Source organism: Typopeltis vanoorti, chromosome 23 (genome assembly GCF_054136105.1).
Source record: "Typopeltis vanoorti isolate ZY-2024b chromosome 23, IOZ_Tvanoo_1.0, whole genome shotgun sequence".
Taxonomy (NCBI): domain Eukaryota; kingdom Metazoa; phylum Arthropoda; class Arachnida; order Uropygi; family Thelyphonidae; genus Typopeltis; species Typopeltis vanoorti.
In genome coordinates this window covers 48578210-48596072 of record NC_143571.1, presented here as the reverse complement: position 1 = coordinate 48596072, position 17863 = coordinate 48578210, and the positions used below count along the sequence as shown (strand labels likewise).

At 34.5% G+C, this 17863-nt stretch overlaps 1 protein-coding gene across 1 annotated transcript; it reads right to left on the bottom strand.

Moving 5' to 3' along the window:
- Positions 1-575: 575 nt before the first annotated feature.
- Positions 576-17140, bottom strand: LOC150093830 (U-scoloptoxin(01)-Er1a-like). Its single transcript, XM_090412527.1, has 4 exons — positions 17091-17140; positions 3973-4050; positions 1087-1121; positions 576-848 (listed from the first exon to the last, which is right to left on the bottom strand). Exons 2-4 carry the CDS (start codon positions 4010-4012, stop codon positions 576-578), a joined length of 348 nt encoding a protein of 115 aa, XP_090268653.1. The 5' UTR covers positions 4013-4050; positions 17091-17140.
- Between the last annotated feature and the right edge of the window lie 723 nt (positions 17141-17863).

Sequence of the window (17863 nt, the reverse complement as noted above, 5' to 3'; positions counted from 1 at the left end):
TCATTACAGAAAGGTATAGAAGCGCCGAAAAAAAAATCTTTTGCAGACAACCTTTAATGTTCTGCACAGATTACAATAAAAGAAAACAAATCCTCCTTTACGCATATGATTTTATATTAGTTTTGCCTGTTTTTAAATTTTGTTTATGTGGTCAGAGTTCGTTGAAAAAATATAACATAGGATAGATGAAATAGGCTCAATCTGAAGGACATCTCTGGATTATCATTAAAATAAGACACTGATTACATTAGTAATGAATACGTTACATAAATAATTATTAATTACTCTACTAAAATAATAAAAATTATGAAATCAGGATCGCATTAACTTAAACTTTACAGAATCGTTTTCAATTCTTCAATATTTCTGAGAATGAGGATTTTCTATAGTGACCATATTCTTTCTCTTATTCAGCATCCCATAGTCCATCGGATATCTTCATATTAATGGATTTTCAAAGGATGGTATAATAATTTAAATATCCAAAGAGTTGGTAAACTAGTCCCTGAAGACATCGTGTGGTAATTCAATTGATGGTCGAAAGCAGATCCGTTTACATTTTCAAGGGGATTTCTTCAGTTCTCTTCTGGTAACTTCTCATAAGTTTCTTCGTTCAAATAATACCAGTTGGGGGCATCTTGGCAATTAACTCGATAACTCCAGTCACAGACACGATATTGTTGATTGAACATGGTGTCATTGGGACAGATGTGAGGCACGCGTCGACCATAGGCATCGCACATGTGGAAGATCTTGCAATTGAATTCGAGGTCGGCGTAGAAACCAATGGCTCGGTTGTCACAGTCAAAGGTAAACTCAACATCCGGGAATTCTTCCCAACGCTTCACCTAAAAATTGAAATAAATTATTTGCGTTAGTCACAATCATGATGATCACAGTTACAGAATGTTTTAATAATAATATTATGCTTTTTCTTAGTACAGTATCGGAAAATAATGATCTTTTGTTGTATATTTTTTTTTTCTTATTGGTATCGCCCTAAGTAATTTAATATTCAAAAATAGTCAACCGAGAAATAAATCAATATTATGTTAAGTACGGAAACATTTCAAATTGGTCGCTTACCCTGTGAACAGCAGTTCCCAATACGACTGCTAACACTAAAAAAAGAAAAAAAATACTATGTCATGTTAAAATCGAAAACTGTATATATCGTGTATTTTCTAATCTCAGAACTTTATTACGTTCTTTTTCAGGCAAGCATTCTTAGTTAACTATCATGACATAGGTTAAATCTTAAACTACACGAAACATAAATGACAACGGGTTAAGTTAACCCATGTCATTTAAGATCAAAAGATGCATCTGTGTGATAATGAACTTCCATCATCCCTCCCACTTCAGAACCTTGAATTGGCATTACAAAAATTTTAACTGATGTTTTTTATTATTAGAAATCAGTCCGTGAGAGTCGAACTGAGCTTTCTCTATGCTTACCTTATTCGTACACGCTAGCAAGTGGATGAACGCATGTCGCCTACTTAATAAACAGGCGAGTACTACTCCGCTTAGCCCTCAGAATCCATCTTCGGATCGCAGACTTCAAAAAGTGAAGAAAGAATTCTGCATACTCGATTGCATTCCGCAGCTCTATCTCCGACTGGATCCATGTAGTAAATGGCTCTTTTCACCTCATCCATGCGCTTAGTTAGGTACAGATCATGTAAATGAGCATGTCAGTGACATATGATAGTCAGTCTGATACTCCTTGGAACCATTCCCATTTTTTTAATATAGTAAACTGGGATTTTTCATCCCTAAGAAAACAGACAGACAAACATTTCAAAACAAAATTACTCAGTAGTTCACCGAAAGAAACGTAGATAAAGACAGAAAAATCACCAACAAAAACAAATGGATATAGTTTTGCGTAGCCGAGGTGGCAAGCACAATATCTCCTCAAGAGCTAAGAGCCAGTCAAAATAGCAGTATTATTGTTGTTGTGGCTGGTTCTTGCTGAATACAAGAATTCCCGCTGTCACTATGAACGGCTGGAAAAATAAAGGTTTTCGTAAAATAGCTTCTCCATCTCTCTCTCTAAGCTCTGACTTTAGTGATTCTTCACGGTGACACCAGCTTTATAATAGTAAACAGGAGTTCTTCATTTAAAACAAAAGTTTCTTTTGTTTTAAATGAAGCGATGTATGATAGAATAATACCGAGTACAGAAGGATAAGTGATATATGATAGAAAGAATACCGAGTGCAGAAATTTTTGACCTAGTGAGTGGAATGTTCGTGTTGACTTCCTTGTTTGTCCCCAATACGAGTTTCAACAGCTGACCATATACTAATCCCTTTCATTAAGCGAACCACACACACACACACACACACAAGTAAACATGATCATCCCTCATCTCTAAACATAGCCATCAAGAGAAAGCATTAAGCCAATCCATGGACTGATCCGTAACAGAACAGGTTTGTTCAAAGCGTTACTGACTTGTTTTTGTTTCAATACACAACACTGCTGTTTACTAATGTCTGGAAGTCAAACACAATATCCAGGTTCATGCATTTCTAGATGCCATCTCAGCCTGTCCAAACTCAGCTAATAGATCATGACGACGTAATAAAGTTCAACCAGAGATGATTCGTTGTTGTTAGTTGGTTGCGCTGAGTGATGTCTTCGTTTCTTTTTAGATCTTACTTTCCATTGTTCTCCCAACACACACATATACACTTAGAGAGCGGTTTTACTATGTTTTTGTTTTTCTCCTTCATTTTCTTTGCTTTTAAGTGTTAAGACATTTTCCTTAGACAATAACTTTAAAAATACTTCTTAGAAGATCTGTCTTCCTCTCTCTCTATGTGCGTGTATGCGTAATCTTTGCATTGCGTGGCTAAAGCCAAATGTGCAAGACCTAAAGATAAATCCTGGGAGAAGAACTGTTATGGACAAACGCATCCAGTACTAACTGGAACAAAAAAAAAACTTGGTTACAGTCATTGAAAGAAAGGTTACAATTATCCAGCTCCAGAGAGAGAGAGAGAGAGAGAGAGAGAGAGAGATTAGAGAAATCATTCCACTAACTGAACCAAGAATTAGACAGCGTGGCCTGGTGATAGTCAATAATCTTTCATTAACTATCGTATAGGTGTTTAAGTTCCGGTTTGCTTCAATTGAAGAATGAAAAATAAATCTGCGAGGAAAGAAGCTTCACTGCTTCAGTGTATAGTAAGATGCAGTAAAAATTTAATTTAGATCATACAAGAATCCTGCTCTAGATACTAATGGCTGAACTCTGTTTTTATGTCAGGCCTCCAGTAAGCATGGTGGCGGCTTTATACCACGCGATTATTATCTTCCTTAAAATGAACATTCATTATACACATCATTTAGACTGTAGAGAAAGTGTTGCTAAATATTCAGAGAAACAGAGAAAAATTTAAAAAAAAACATTTTGATAGGGCACGATGTATAATATTAACATGTATAGTTGGTATAATTCCATTTGCTAATTCGATTTTATGCTAAACTATTTTCAAAGTTCTTTTGTGATGGTAAAGGTAGAGGAACTTCAGGTAATGCCATTTTGTGTGTAACATGGTATTCTGTATTATTAGCCGAAGTTCCTCTATAATTTTTCAGTAATTGTCTAGTTTGCATAACTTCGTTTCTGTAGACTCTTTTGAAGGTTAAAGGACAAAATACAGCAGGATTTCAGTGAAGAAGAATTAATGGAATATAATAATAAATTAGTGGGTAAAATGTACAGCGGTAAACTAATTAAGATTAATTATCGTTTAAATTTTAATTAAACTTTAATTAGAATGTTCAGTTTAAATATTGTTCATTAGAAATATGTTACTTGTATATATGCGATTCATAATGTTTTTATGAATCATGAAAAAGTATGATTTTTCATGATCAATAAATCACGAAAAATTCGTGCAGATTTAGTTTTAAACTCATCTAAGAATACAACAATATAAATGAAAAGTATGTTACCTGCAGAGCAAAGAGCGATGATCATGTAGTGGCGAGGCATGGCTTCAATAACAGCGGCTGAATTGAATTGATAGGTTTCTAAAAATAGGACAAAAAGAGTATGAAAAATAATATATATATATATATATATAGAGAGAGAGAGAGAGAGAGAGAGAGGTAAGCAGACAGACAAGTAAGTCAAGTTTGCGACTGTACGTAGTGTAACACTAGGCAACGCGTTGTAAAGGTGGAGCTCTGATCACTTTCCTTAGAATTTTCCCCTAATGTAAAAGCACATTTCGTCTTGTCAGTGAGAGCCAATAAAGGTCGAAACCGGTATGGGTAGTGACCATTACCTTAATGCACAGCATCATACATCTCCGCAAGGAAATGTGCTTTGCATTAGGGGAAAATTCTAAGGAAAGTGATCAGAACTTGCTCCACCTTTACCACGAGTTGCCTAGTGTTGCACTACGTGCAGCCGCTAACTTGACTTACTTGTCTGTTTGCTTACTTGGGAAAAAGGATTAAAAAACCTAGCTTATAAAATTGCTTGGTATCTTTAACATTATATATATATTATATGCTAAACCATTTTTTTTCTAAGAATTTCCTCAAGCTCATCTGCATCACACTTATGAAAACATCTCGAAGGCATAAAAAGTGTTGCTATAGCGACGTATTTGCAGTAAAAAAAAACACTTTTTAGGAAAGCAGAAGAAAACTTTTGCTTTACTTGAGGTAATATTAAAAATCGATTTTAGATGTAGTAGTTCTTTCTAATATATAATTTTAATAATCGGTATAGGTATGGTCACTATAATTCTCATCTGATCTTGTCAGATAAGATAGATTTTGCTTTGAAAGCTGATGTTTAGATACTTTTTGACACCAATATACATGTATTGAGCGTATCGTACGTTGAAAAATGCAATTTCTTTTATTTAATAATAAAAAGAAGTTTTTATATAAGCAGTGTGTTAAAGTAGGATTTGCGTACATGGAAAGCTCTCCCCCCCCTCTCTCTCTCTCATATATAGAGAGATATAAATAATCGTGCTAATGGTATACGTTGCTTTGTCTATAACACAAATATATGTCTTCAAAACCCCCGGTTCGTGGGACCATCTGTTCGAGCGCCATAGCAAGCTTTACACGTCATTAAGTGGACAGTAGCTCTTCGGGTTTACCACAGTGAATAATTCAAAATGGAGGATGTTGTAGATGAATGTAAGGACTGGTGATTGAATTCATGATTGCGGAAAATGTGAGTGGGATGGAAATTATACCTGTCTGAAAAAATGTGTATGGAGATGATACTGTTCATCTAAACACAAATACACGTTGGATCAGACCCTGATGTCCTCCGTCTCTATGACAACGCCGGAATTCAGACTAGTTTGGAACACAAGGATGCAGCTGTGCCATTTAATTGGACTGATCTGATCTTCCCAATTTTACGCTTAATTGGGATTTGACACTCCCTCTGAAGGATGCACTCCTAAGATATCATTTTGCGGGGAACGAGAAATTGAAATAATCTGTTTATGAAGATCTCCGACATCGAAGTCAGCTTTCACAGGGTTAGCATACAACGTCTCACTCAGCGATGGCAAAAGTATGTAGAAAATGATGAAAACTGTTGAAAATTGATAATGCTCGCGAAAGATGGAGAATTAATTCTTTTAAAAGCCATAGTTAAATAAATATTTTTTTGTATTGCCCACTCATAATAAGTAAATAAGTCAAAAAATGTCCTCGTGGTTAGCCTAGTAGCTTTGCGCTTCGCAACCATATGCCTGGGGAAGGAGTATCCTAGGTTCGATTCTCGTCGATGACGCGAGGAGCTTAAGGATCTTTCTCAGTCATAGCCAAGTTATCCGGTCTTGGGCGTGGACAGCAAGGTTTTCTCCCCCAGTTTATCTGGGGTTTTCCATCCCGCAAACAGGCAAACGGACCCCGTGAACACACAGGCTACAGTCATAAGATATAGCACTTAATCCCTCATTAGGAGGACTCAACCAGTCCTAAGGGTCGGTCGAGGAACGTGTGGAACCCTACACGAATAAATAAAAAAGTCAAAAAATGAAAGAAAATGCTTAAACAATAACCTCGAAGTCGGAGTTCAGGGATGAATGTCGCCCATAAATTAAGTTATTATAAAGACATTTTTAAATGAATATCAAGTATTTTTTCTAAGCATATTTATTATAAAGTTAGTAAGCTTATGGTTTAGCGAAAAAGTTATTTAATTTAAATCAGGATAATATTGCTGGTATAAAAAAATTAATCGAAGGAAAATTTTTATTTATTCATTTATTTATTCTATACTGGCTTGGTCCCCCCCCCCCTTATTCGGTTATTTTATATTCACTTCTTGTGTAGCATTTATTCTGGAAGGAGTGCGCTTGGCTAATAGTTGACTGATGTACTTGCTTTGGGTTTATCTATTTGTTTATTGTGACTGTATTTATTTATAGCGCATGCCTTAAAGAGACTCGTATAAGAAAGGGGTGGGCATCATTACCACAGTCTGAAACTGATTACCTGCACAGCGGACGCAGTTGTTCGGAAAAAATGGTACGGTAGAGGAGTTGGATAGTTTATCTTCTCAGCAAGCAGAGGCCCTTCCTTTTGGATTATCATTTGGTCCTCGAATATGCTTTAAATCTGTACAGAAAAAGGATTCCTGCGTTCCGGTTTAACATGCGTAACATTTGACCTCGTGCTTCGCGTACAGGATGTACGCCAGTACCTCGAATAAACCAACAGAAGAGCAGTAATAGTGCAGGATGAGACTGGCTATAAAAGCAAAGCAATTATGAAAATGGCGAAAGCGCAACCGAGCTAAAAATGGACCAAACTCGGACATGAAAGTTATAGCTATTCTTGAATGCTATTCTGCCATTTCTTTAATCAGTTAAGCCTCATGAAGGCGAGGGTTCGTCCATCTAATTACCGCGGGGGGAGAGTCAAATGTCTGAATGTTCAGGAGATTTAAAAAAGAACAGAAATTTGTTGCGTGACTCAAACATGCAGCATTTACTTGCTCATTTCTCACAAATAAATGCATATTTAATTCAGCAAACGATATTCTGTAACGTTTGCAAATACTCACTTGCAAAGTTTGCAAAATAGTTTACTCTGTTGCTAATTTATGCAAATGGTGATAATCGATGTCAATTTTTGTAAATCTTATCCCTTGTTTAAAGAATATCAGTCAGAAATTTAGTGTTTTTGTTCATCATATATATTTGAACTTTCTTGCAAATAAGAACGAAGTGAACATGGTTCTTACTGTATAGTACTCAACATCTAGATAGCAATACCGATTAAACGTTAATAAAATAAACATCTAAGTATTATAAAAATCGCCAGTTAAAATGTAAAATGGGATTTGTTTTGTATATTTTACATTATTTATAAAAATCCCCGCTGATATTATTTTATAAAAACAGCAAACTAAACGCTAGAAATAAAAGAAGTAGAAATAAATAATAAATGAAATCTCTAGCCTTGATATAGATACTATTACACATCTCTAAGCCTTTTTTTTTAATAATGTCCGGTCGTTTTCATAAATCTTATGTTAACCTAATAAATCCTTTATATATAATTACTAAATATATGAAGAGCCAAAGGCTTCAATTCGGCGACGTAAAATTATTTAAATTAAGGGATATTACATCCCGTATTGTTTCATAGCCGAATAAGAAACTGAACGAGTTTCATTTTTAATCAAATTTAAATAATTTTACGTCGCCGAATTGAAGCCTTTGGCTCTTCATATATTTAGTAATTTATTAGGACACCTTCTTGGCAATTCTTATAGTAGGACATATGTAAGTTTTGTTCTCTACAAACTTGGTATTATCCAGGTCTACCTACTCACTGATGAGACCTCAATAAAGGTCGAAACCGGTCTGGGTAGTGACCTTCTCTCATAATGTAGAACAGTAATACAGCTCCTAGGAGCTAAGTTCACATTATGGGTAAATACCAAGAACAGTGAACGGAACTTGCTCCACCTTTACTATGAATTGCCCCAGTGTTTCACTACCAGGTATACTATGAGTTGCCCTGGTGTTGCACTACCAGGTGTTCGCCGAACTTTATATAGTTTCTATATTCGGCATGAAACTCTTTGAGTTTCTTATTCGGCTATGAAACAATATGGGATGTAATACCCCTTAATTAAGATAACTTTTTATATATAAAATAATCTACATCATGATTTTAGATATAGCATATCATAAAAAGGTCAACTGTATACTTCTCTTAATATACACTGCTCAAAACAATTACGGATATTTTAATTTCTGTTAGATAATTATAAATTTCTGCAAACAATTATAGGCTATTGGGTACTTTATACATGAATAAATATTTCTTACTTATGGATAGGATGTAATCGATGAGATATTGTTTAAATAATCGATATTTATTACAAATTATACATTTTAGCGTGAAATAATTTTAACAAGAATAACAACAAGAATATCCCCTAATTATTTTGAGCAGTATACAATACGAGTGATATTGACTATTTTTCGTGCTCATAACTCTCGATTTCTGAATATTTATAGCTACACCAAATAAAAGATAACGAATTCATGTATTATAAAATAGTCTTATTTAACAATGCATTATGGGAGAATTTTTTTTCTAATGAAAATATTCTCTCGCTTTGTTTTTACATTGAAAGCGAAGTAAACATTTTTATAGCATCTACTTTTCCCTACATTCTAGTTTTTACCTACCTGGTTGCTTTTTTTTTTCTGGCTCCTAATTTTAAGTTGCTGCAGTACAAGAAAAATAAGACTGAATAAAATCCTTATTATTGTGCCTCTTTTAGGTACCCTATGAAGCTAATGCTTCGGGACATGCGGCGTCTCTGTAAGCATTCCAGGTTTACAGAAGATGCATACAGAGAGCAGTCGGTCAAGTTTAGCTGCTTGAAATAAGTGGATTATTTAATGTTAGCACTTTTACGTCATTGGTTGGAAGAAACAATTCTCGATTCCTACATATACTCTGAAAAGAGAAATGTGGGGAATGTTGCCTCCCCTACACATCGAATGAACTTGCTTTGCGCTGCATCCCCCCCCCATAGCTAATTGCTAATAATCATAAACTGTAACCGGAAGTCTTGATCTTAATCATAGACTGGTCGTTTAAAATTAATGTCCGGGAAGCAATCGCTAGGAGATAAGCAAATTATATTTGCAGCTATTTTTCACCTGCCCGAGTTAAAATCAGTTTTCGTGAGAGAGAAATCTTCTCCAGGCGTAAGACGTGTCGAAACTTTCACCAGTTTTATTATTTTCTTGAAATCTTAAAATAATTTATTTAATTTAACTAGGATTATTATTTAATTAGGGATAGGCAATAATAACATGTACGAATTATCGTACATTTCATATTATTTACAACCACCTGTCTACTACTTATATGAATAAAAAAATGCAACTCGACCGGTAAAATATAACCACATATAAAGTCAATTCCTGACTTTAGTTTTCTGCTTGCTCAATGAATATACAGAGTGGCTCATAAGTCACGAAGGAGTTTAAACATTTAATAACTTTTTTATTTATTAATTATTTTTATTCTCTTTGTTGTTCTAATGAAATACAAACCTGGAGATTTTTTTAAATTAGTTATGAGTTATTCACATTTTAAATCCCTTGGTAACTTATGGGCTACCATGTAGATTAAAAAAACTGGCCTAGATTTGGCGAGTATCGATTAGCAGAAGATAGAGCTTTACACTCACGCATGCACACCCACCCACACACGCGCGCGATGATGATGATGATGTTCAGCCAATAGAATCCCCAGTCGGTACTGGGCGAAGGTCTCTCCCATATGTGGGAGGATCAGATCTATTTCTCCCATGGCGACCCAATCCATCTTGGGTGAGCGTATATCCATTTTTATGTGTGAATTGATGAAAAAAATCACAAAAACAATGCCGTTGATGGGATTCGAACCCGCCGCCTGGAGAGTGGTTACGCTAACCGCTGGGCCAACCAGGCCGACACACACACACACAGAAATATATTTATTTATGTAGAGTTTTTCATCATACTACGAAACAGACAAACCGACCATAGCACATACTTTCAGTTAACAAACTGGAATTTCAAATAGCCATTATTCGCAGTAAATAATGTTATTAAGAGTTATTTGCTTGTTATTAAGAGTGTAAAGAAATAATTTTAGCATATCGTAATAGGAGTTATGATATAGCTGTGTTTTTTTTAATGAACCTCTTTTTGAATCACTCGTATCTGTAGTGCAGCGAGAAAAACACGTGCCTTCTTGTATTATTATTAACCCATTATTGACTCTAAATAACCAACCAAAACTAGCAGAGTAAGGATTTTATTTTATTTATTTTTTTTTTTTTTTTAATTTTATCTAATCGTGGTGAAAAGTGATCTTGCAATAACACCTTAGAATTTGTGCTGTTTGTTAGTATTAGTTAGTAACATAACAAAGTGTGATTTAATATTTATTATTTTTCATTGATCAAGGTCTATCGACAAATATCGATAATAAGAAATATAACCGTGTTTATTTGACGAAGAAGCTTAGTGAATAACGGACCATTGATGCAAACCGGTAGCGCAAGTTTCATACAATCCACGCATAAGAAATAAAAAATTAATAGAATTTATAATAATGGTTCAAAATTGTGATTCATCACCTTACCTTTAGAAACTTTAGCTAACTTTGAAGCATTCAACAGTCGATTTCTGGTATTCTAAATCGGAAACGACGACTACATCCAGAAGCATTAAGCTGGCCTGTACCTACATATCCTTTCTATTATTATCAACGGTAGTCTTAGGGGGGAAAACGGGGGGCAGCAGTCCTAATGTCTTCCTGATGATATTCATCCGAACAAAATTGTCATCTGTTTCCCTTGATATCCTTTATGGGTAATTTTTGTCACGAAATTAGACTCAACACGAACATCAGGAAAGACCGATCATTAAATGACGTCACGAGGTCTGTATCAGCGATTATCAGAGTATTGATATCAGAGTATTCAACGGAATACATTTATGGTATCAATGGAATGACTTTCTATTTCGCCGAGTTTGTTTCAATCAATCTTCCTTGTTACTTATTTTATACCGGATAGCTGATAAGGAGTGAGATCCATCACGAAGCAGATAGTCTGCGTCTTGATTAGGACAGGAAACAAAGAGTCATATGTCGTAAAATTCTCTGCATTGTGTTATTTAAAAGACGCAATCCGAGACACTCGCATTTTTTTTTGTCTTTTAGTTTTTTAATGCATTTTTAGGATGGCATGTGAATAGAACTTTCCGCTTTTGCTCGAAGGCAATGATGAGTTACTCGAAAATATATTTTATCAGAATTTCATATAACGGTTGGTTGTTAGGATATTAGCAACTCTTCACTGCTCGAAGGCTATGTCCGAACAATGTACAATAATAACACTAGAATACATAAGCAGTACCTTAAAATTACTGGGTAGGGAAAATGTGGATACGTTATCATTCTTGGAAAGCTATCAGCTTTCCAAATAGCGATTTCGATCGATTATAGATTTCGAATATATACGAACTGCAAAACTTACGACACAAGCAAGTGCTCAGCATTTTTTAAAGAATTTCAACCATACCCCTAAGATGAGGAGAAAGAAATGTTCCAAACAGTACTCCAGATCAGTGAAATCCTAAACACTCTAAACATAAAATCGTTTGGGATCTTGTCATCGAAGGGGTTTGATACCGAAGTAGCAAAGGTATTGCTAGCTTCTTATGCTATTACACTATTTTTATGCAACTAACAGAACTCGCGTATTATTTTACTTCAAAAGGATATGGGAATATTAAAGCTATGATAGAATATTTCGATTCACTATATAATTACATTCTAATTTCAAATTCAAATTATTTCCAAATGACTTATTTAATCAGAACCATAAACATTTTGTATGTTCATTATATTGTAGGCAGTAGATGACAGTTGACATCCTGTGCATCATGAATTATTTATTGAAGGTGTGAACTGAAAAAAAAACGGATTTTTTTCTGCTTCTGGAAAATACAGAATAGGCTTTTTCCCATCTGTGGGGAAAATGTGGGGAAAATTTTAACCATGGTATTAGTACTAAGAGTTGGAAACCTTTTGTATGGAATTGAGGTAACCAATGGATACAGCATCCGAAGCACTTGAAATCCAAATTGTTTTAAATAATCGTTTAATTTTCCAATTTCTGTTCAAGAAATTCCCTCTCTAAGATTCGAATCTATTCGACTTAAATTTTCAGTAGATGCAAGCGGAGCAATTACCATTTTTCTTAAACTAAAAATATTAATTTTCAATAATATCCAAAGAAAAAGAAATGAGAATAAGACAGAGAGAAACTTCTTAGATGTAGGCAGTCTCAAAAATCCTGTTCTTGAGAAAATGGCTTACACGAACGGTGTATTAGTCTATCTAATTAAAGCTGTATGATCCATTCACCTTTATTCCACATAGCAGATGCTCCACTAATTGCATGGCTTCTGTCCCACTTCAGATGTTGTTATGCCAAGTGCTCCAACGAGAGTAGGTTGTACGAAGGAAGCAATCCTGTCAAGGTAAACATGTGTGGTGGTTGTTCGAGATTTAATTTTTTTTATCTGAAGAACTGGGTAAGACAACAGTAATCTCGCTAACGAGATTCTCGTTTCTTGATAGACCGAGTACAGTATTCCATGGAACAATATTTCTCCGATGCTCCTTTTATAATTACTGGCTATGCGGATATCAAAATATCAAAAGCAAAATTAAAACGACTTTAATCTCTCTCTCTCTCTCTCTCTCTCTCTCTCTCTCTCACACACACACACACACACACACACAGCAGAAGGAGTTTTAAATTTGAATTAGGCCCTGAAGAAAGAGCGGATAAATATTTGTACTTTGTTGAATCAATCATCATGAAGGTCCATTTCCTAAGATGAAGCAATAAGTTTTCACTTCCTACTTTGCTACCCGCTTGATGAGCCAAAAACAACAACGAAAAAGCGACTGGAGAAACTCCGATCTTATGAAACGTTCAAAGGTATTCGAACAAACGAGTTTTACTTAAAGAGGACAAGCGAGCAGTATGGAACTTGAGGAAGCTGTTTCCCAAGGATATCACCTTTGACACCATTGTCTGATCGCCAGTCTCGCATCTGTGCTTGCGATAAAGAATATCCGTTTCGCGAGGATTCGCACACAAGGACATTTTTAATTAGGAGATTAATCCTATCTTCTTAGTCTTTATATTGAAATTGAAAAAATTTTAAAAACAAAGGATGAGTTACAATTGAACAAAATAACAGTAGTAAACTTAAACTGGATAAGCATTGTATTTTGTGATTGGATGGGGGAGGGGAAGCAAATACATTCTGGATATAATGGCATTAAGTATCGATTATTATTCACCAAATTGTCTTCAGCGAAACAGAAAATCCGTTAGCGAACTCAAGCACTCGACAGACATAACCACTAAGTCCTCTCGGCCTTAGTTCTCCCTCTTAGTTAATCCTAGATGATGAAAGATTAATGAAGCCATGGTCCGAATCATAATAGCACTCTGTCCATTAGGATTTGATTTTTCCAAAAAAAAAAAAAAAAAAAAACAATTAAAGAACGAGTAATAAGAGTCGTTAAGGAAACGCTGATATTATGCTGTAAACGTTTGCGCTGGTGTGTCATAGCTGCGATGCGATTGTCTTGCCTGGAAAGACATGGGTTCGAATCTTATCCAGAATGCGCAAAATCTTTCTAATGGCTTTTCAGTTTGAAGAGCTAGTTAATCATATAGGGGAGTAAAGTGTTTTCTTCCCTGAAATTTGAGTTTTTAATCACTCAAAATAGATGCACCAGCCAGGGAACACACACATATATATACGCGCAGCGAAGAAACACGGTATACTGGCCTCATAGCGTTAGCTATTTTGGTATATAACCAACCAACAGTAAATTGCATCTCCTGATTTATGAACACGCCTTTCAGACGATGCCTCTAGTTTAGGAACAGTTGTTTAAAGGGTTATAACCATTCGATCAAAAAAAAAAGATCACAGATTAATATTTGACTGCACTAGAACTTTGAGAATAAGCTTCCATAAGTTGAATCCTAGATGCACATTATCTCTGAACAATTTGATCTGAAGCTATTTACAAGCATTTGTTTCGAAGTTTTTATTTAAGAAAATAGGATATTAAGTAAAACTACATCACTTATACTACTACTCAGTGGCGGCTCGTGGCTTGAAATCGCGGGGGTGCTGCAACTTTCGAAATATACATACACACTGTAAGTACGGTGTATACGTGTTTGGATAAAATATCAAAATTATGGTAAAAATTTTAAAAAAATTAAACATGAAAAAATATTGTTTATTATCGATAAAATCTACAGTTTAGTATAATTCAAAATTACTTAAAAATAAAATCCATTCCTTTAATTGTAATTAGAGGAACGGATTTACAATTTTTAGACATTACAATTAAATCTTTAATTGTAATGTCCAAATATTTAAAGAGACGGAGCACTACGAACACTCTACTACTGGCGCAAACTGCATATAAACAACAGTGGAACTGCGCGACGGACAGTGCCGCATTATGCTAATAGTTCGCATCTCACTAGGACGTGCATATGCTTGCGCGCGTGGCAATATGACACTGTGGTAAACACAGTGCTGCTAGCGTCCTTCGTCCTCTTAAGTGCTACAAGATGGATTTTTATTGTTTTTTATACAAAATAAGAGAATTGTATAGGACTGTTGATGATAAAATTAAATATTACAAGCAAATATAAATAAATTAATAAATATATTTATATATCGAGAAAAATGGGGGTGCTGCAGTTCCGCATTGGCTATGCACGAGCCGCTCCTGCTACTATTAATAATAATAGTAATAATATACAGGTACTTTTTAACATTTCCAGTATTTATACCTTCTCATGACATAAGATCTTCCGCTAGTGTAGATGACCTCAGTCAAAATTTAAAAAGAAAAACAAACGAAAAAGAAAAACTTTAATAGATTCTCATCTTCCTGAAAGTTAACGTATCTCTTAAAGTACTTTAATTGCGGCAATAAAGATTTTGAAGAGCTCGATGCTTATAAAGCTATTCAACTATTGTCTGGCTTTTCCGCCTTAGATATCGAGTCGCAATAATCAAAGAGAAGTAGTTTCCGTACCGTCTTAATGCTTTCAAGATACGGGTCAGTGCCTGATCTCAGAAGTTAATATCCCTTGTCTTCGCTTTCATTAGTTGTAACATCAAAACAAAACAAAGACAGCAAAAATGCTTGCTAACATTTATCTTTATTGTATATGCAAAAGTTATGTTAACTGTACTTGTTTTTGGAAATGCTATCAGCAAAACGAGATACTTTAGACTGAATACGCAGTTAACTGAGCATCGAAATTTCCCGTAGGCAACCCTATTAATTTCCCATAGTAACAAGCGATTTGCATATCTTCTACTAGATCTCATTTTCCCACTACAAAAATATGAAATTGTCATGGAAAAAGATTCAAAACATGAAGCTGTGATGATGGTATGTTGAATAGCGGTGGTTTTGAGAATGAAAAGAAATGCTATACTTTTTTTCTTTGCTGGTATCAGGCTAGATCAAATGAAAGTATTCCAAACATTTATAGTACCCTATATTTAATTATTAAATATCTGTCGATTGAATGAATAAATTTTAATTATTAAAATATTAAACAAAATTTAAAAAATATAATTTAATTATTAACTTTTAATATTAAATTACTTTATAATTATTAAAATATTAAATTAAACAAAATTTAAAAAAATATAATTTAATTATCAACTTTTAATATTAAATTACTTTAACCAAACAAAAAAAGAAAGAAAAAGAAAAGAAAGGATGCGTTTATTGGCAGTGCAAGTGAAATAATCCATGTTATTTCACAAGACTTCAATAGAATTTAAGGATATATCTTACTTATTTATATTCAAAAAAGGTGTAAAAGGAATTTTAAAGTCATTTAAAAGTACTACAATATTAAAATCTTAAATAACTATATTTTCATTTCTTACAACATTTTATATATATTTTTATATAAAAAGAGAAAGAATTTTAATTTATTTAAAATGTTAACTTATAATATTTCAAACGTTACATGAACTCTCTACTGGTTTGTATTTCACATAGCAGCACAACATTTTAAACATAAGTACGAGTCAAACTCAAACTCTAAAAATAACGAATTATTGCGTGGAAATGAAAATCAAAACGCTAAATGTTGTAATCTGTATTCTAAATTTCACAATTTCTTTGTGCTAATCAACAGAACTTGTATCAAATGAGATATTTTTGGTTTATATGTGATCATTTATAATATTTTTATATGCTAATCTATTTATTTGTTTTGGGATATTACGTATATTACATCTCTGGGTACAAACGTCACCAACAGTTGCACATATTCAGGTTTATGCCCAATGCAGTACACAACTATGGGAAACACTGAACATGTATGTTCTTTTTTCTTTAGTTTATTCCAAATGCCAGCCAGCTGTAAGTCCAAGACGATATTCCAAGACGCATCAACATTTAGCCCATAAATATTGGATAGTACATTCTAAGGGTTTTTTTTTTTTTTTTTTTTTTTTCGTTAGAGAAAGGAAAAGCAAAGCGTCTCAGAGAAGATAATTTTGTAAGGAAATATAAAAAAAAAAACAGCTTTATAATAAATGCGGACATCTTTGAATGTGGAAACTTCAACAGAAGTTTCCTACTTCGTTGTTCTTATTAAGCTCATCACCAAACTTCATACAAATAAAGCTTTTATCTATCTAAGAATTTCTGTTAACAGAAACATCACGTTTTTATATTTAAATAAATTATTTGACACCATCGGACTATCAGCGCCAAAAACATGAAGATAAAAAGTACTCAAATCAGAATCTACCGGTGATCGAAAGCATTTTGGAAGGTACAAATTTTTGAGAGAAAATAAGTTGAAATCTGACATAGTAAAAAAAAAAAAAAAAGAATCGCTCTCTTCACTTACCCTCGTCCAAAGTAGGTCTCGGGTAAATACCTTGTTACCGAGCAATATGTTGCCTTACCTGTAACGTCCGGTGTTTCAACTATCCCGTTCGTCTACTCCTAACGTTAAGTTTCTGACCCACTTCACTTCTTTGACTTCCGATGCCCAAACGGAGGGGGGTGGGCTTTTATATAGCACCTTTCGTTGCCGATGATTTACGTATACACTGCCGCACGGATCATCATCTTCCGAACCAATCCAAGGTACCTCTGGTTACGTCAGTGACCTACCTTCGCTCTGCGTATCGTCCTTGTGCACAAACTAAAAATGCGGTCGACGTCGCAAATTCTCTATTCACTTTTATCCCCTTGTTCCCCCTCCCCCTTCCTCTTCTTCAGGAGAAGGATGGATACACTGATGTGATTGGGGATGGGGGGCGGGGGAAGATGGTTTCATGGTCCGATGGGCACTCCGTATACTGATTTAAACAAGTACTCATTGACAGCACTCAAGACTAACCCCCCCCCTTTATTGCACTTTCTCTCTCTCTCTCTCTCTCTACCAATCCAAGGCAGTTGAGTGCATCAAGGAATTTTTCTTGTTGTATCAGCTTAGATCTTTTCAGGCTATTCGTTTATTGTAATCAAAACAACTTTAATGCAAGGTAAGTCTTTTTAACACTGCCCATGAAAGGCAATTTTAAATTATTAATTGCTTTTAGGAATTGCATCCTATTTCATGCTTTTCTGGGCGAAATGTTTTAGTCCTTTGTATATTAATCATAATATTTTTTCCTTCATTAGAAAAATGTTTTCTGGCTAACAGATGGCATGTCTAATAGCACTAACCTTA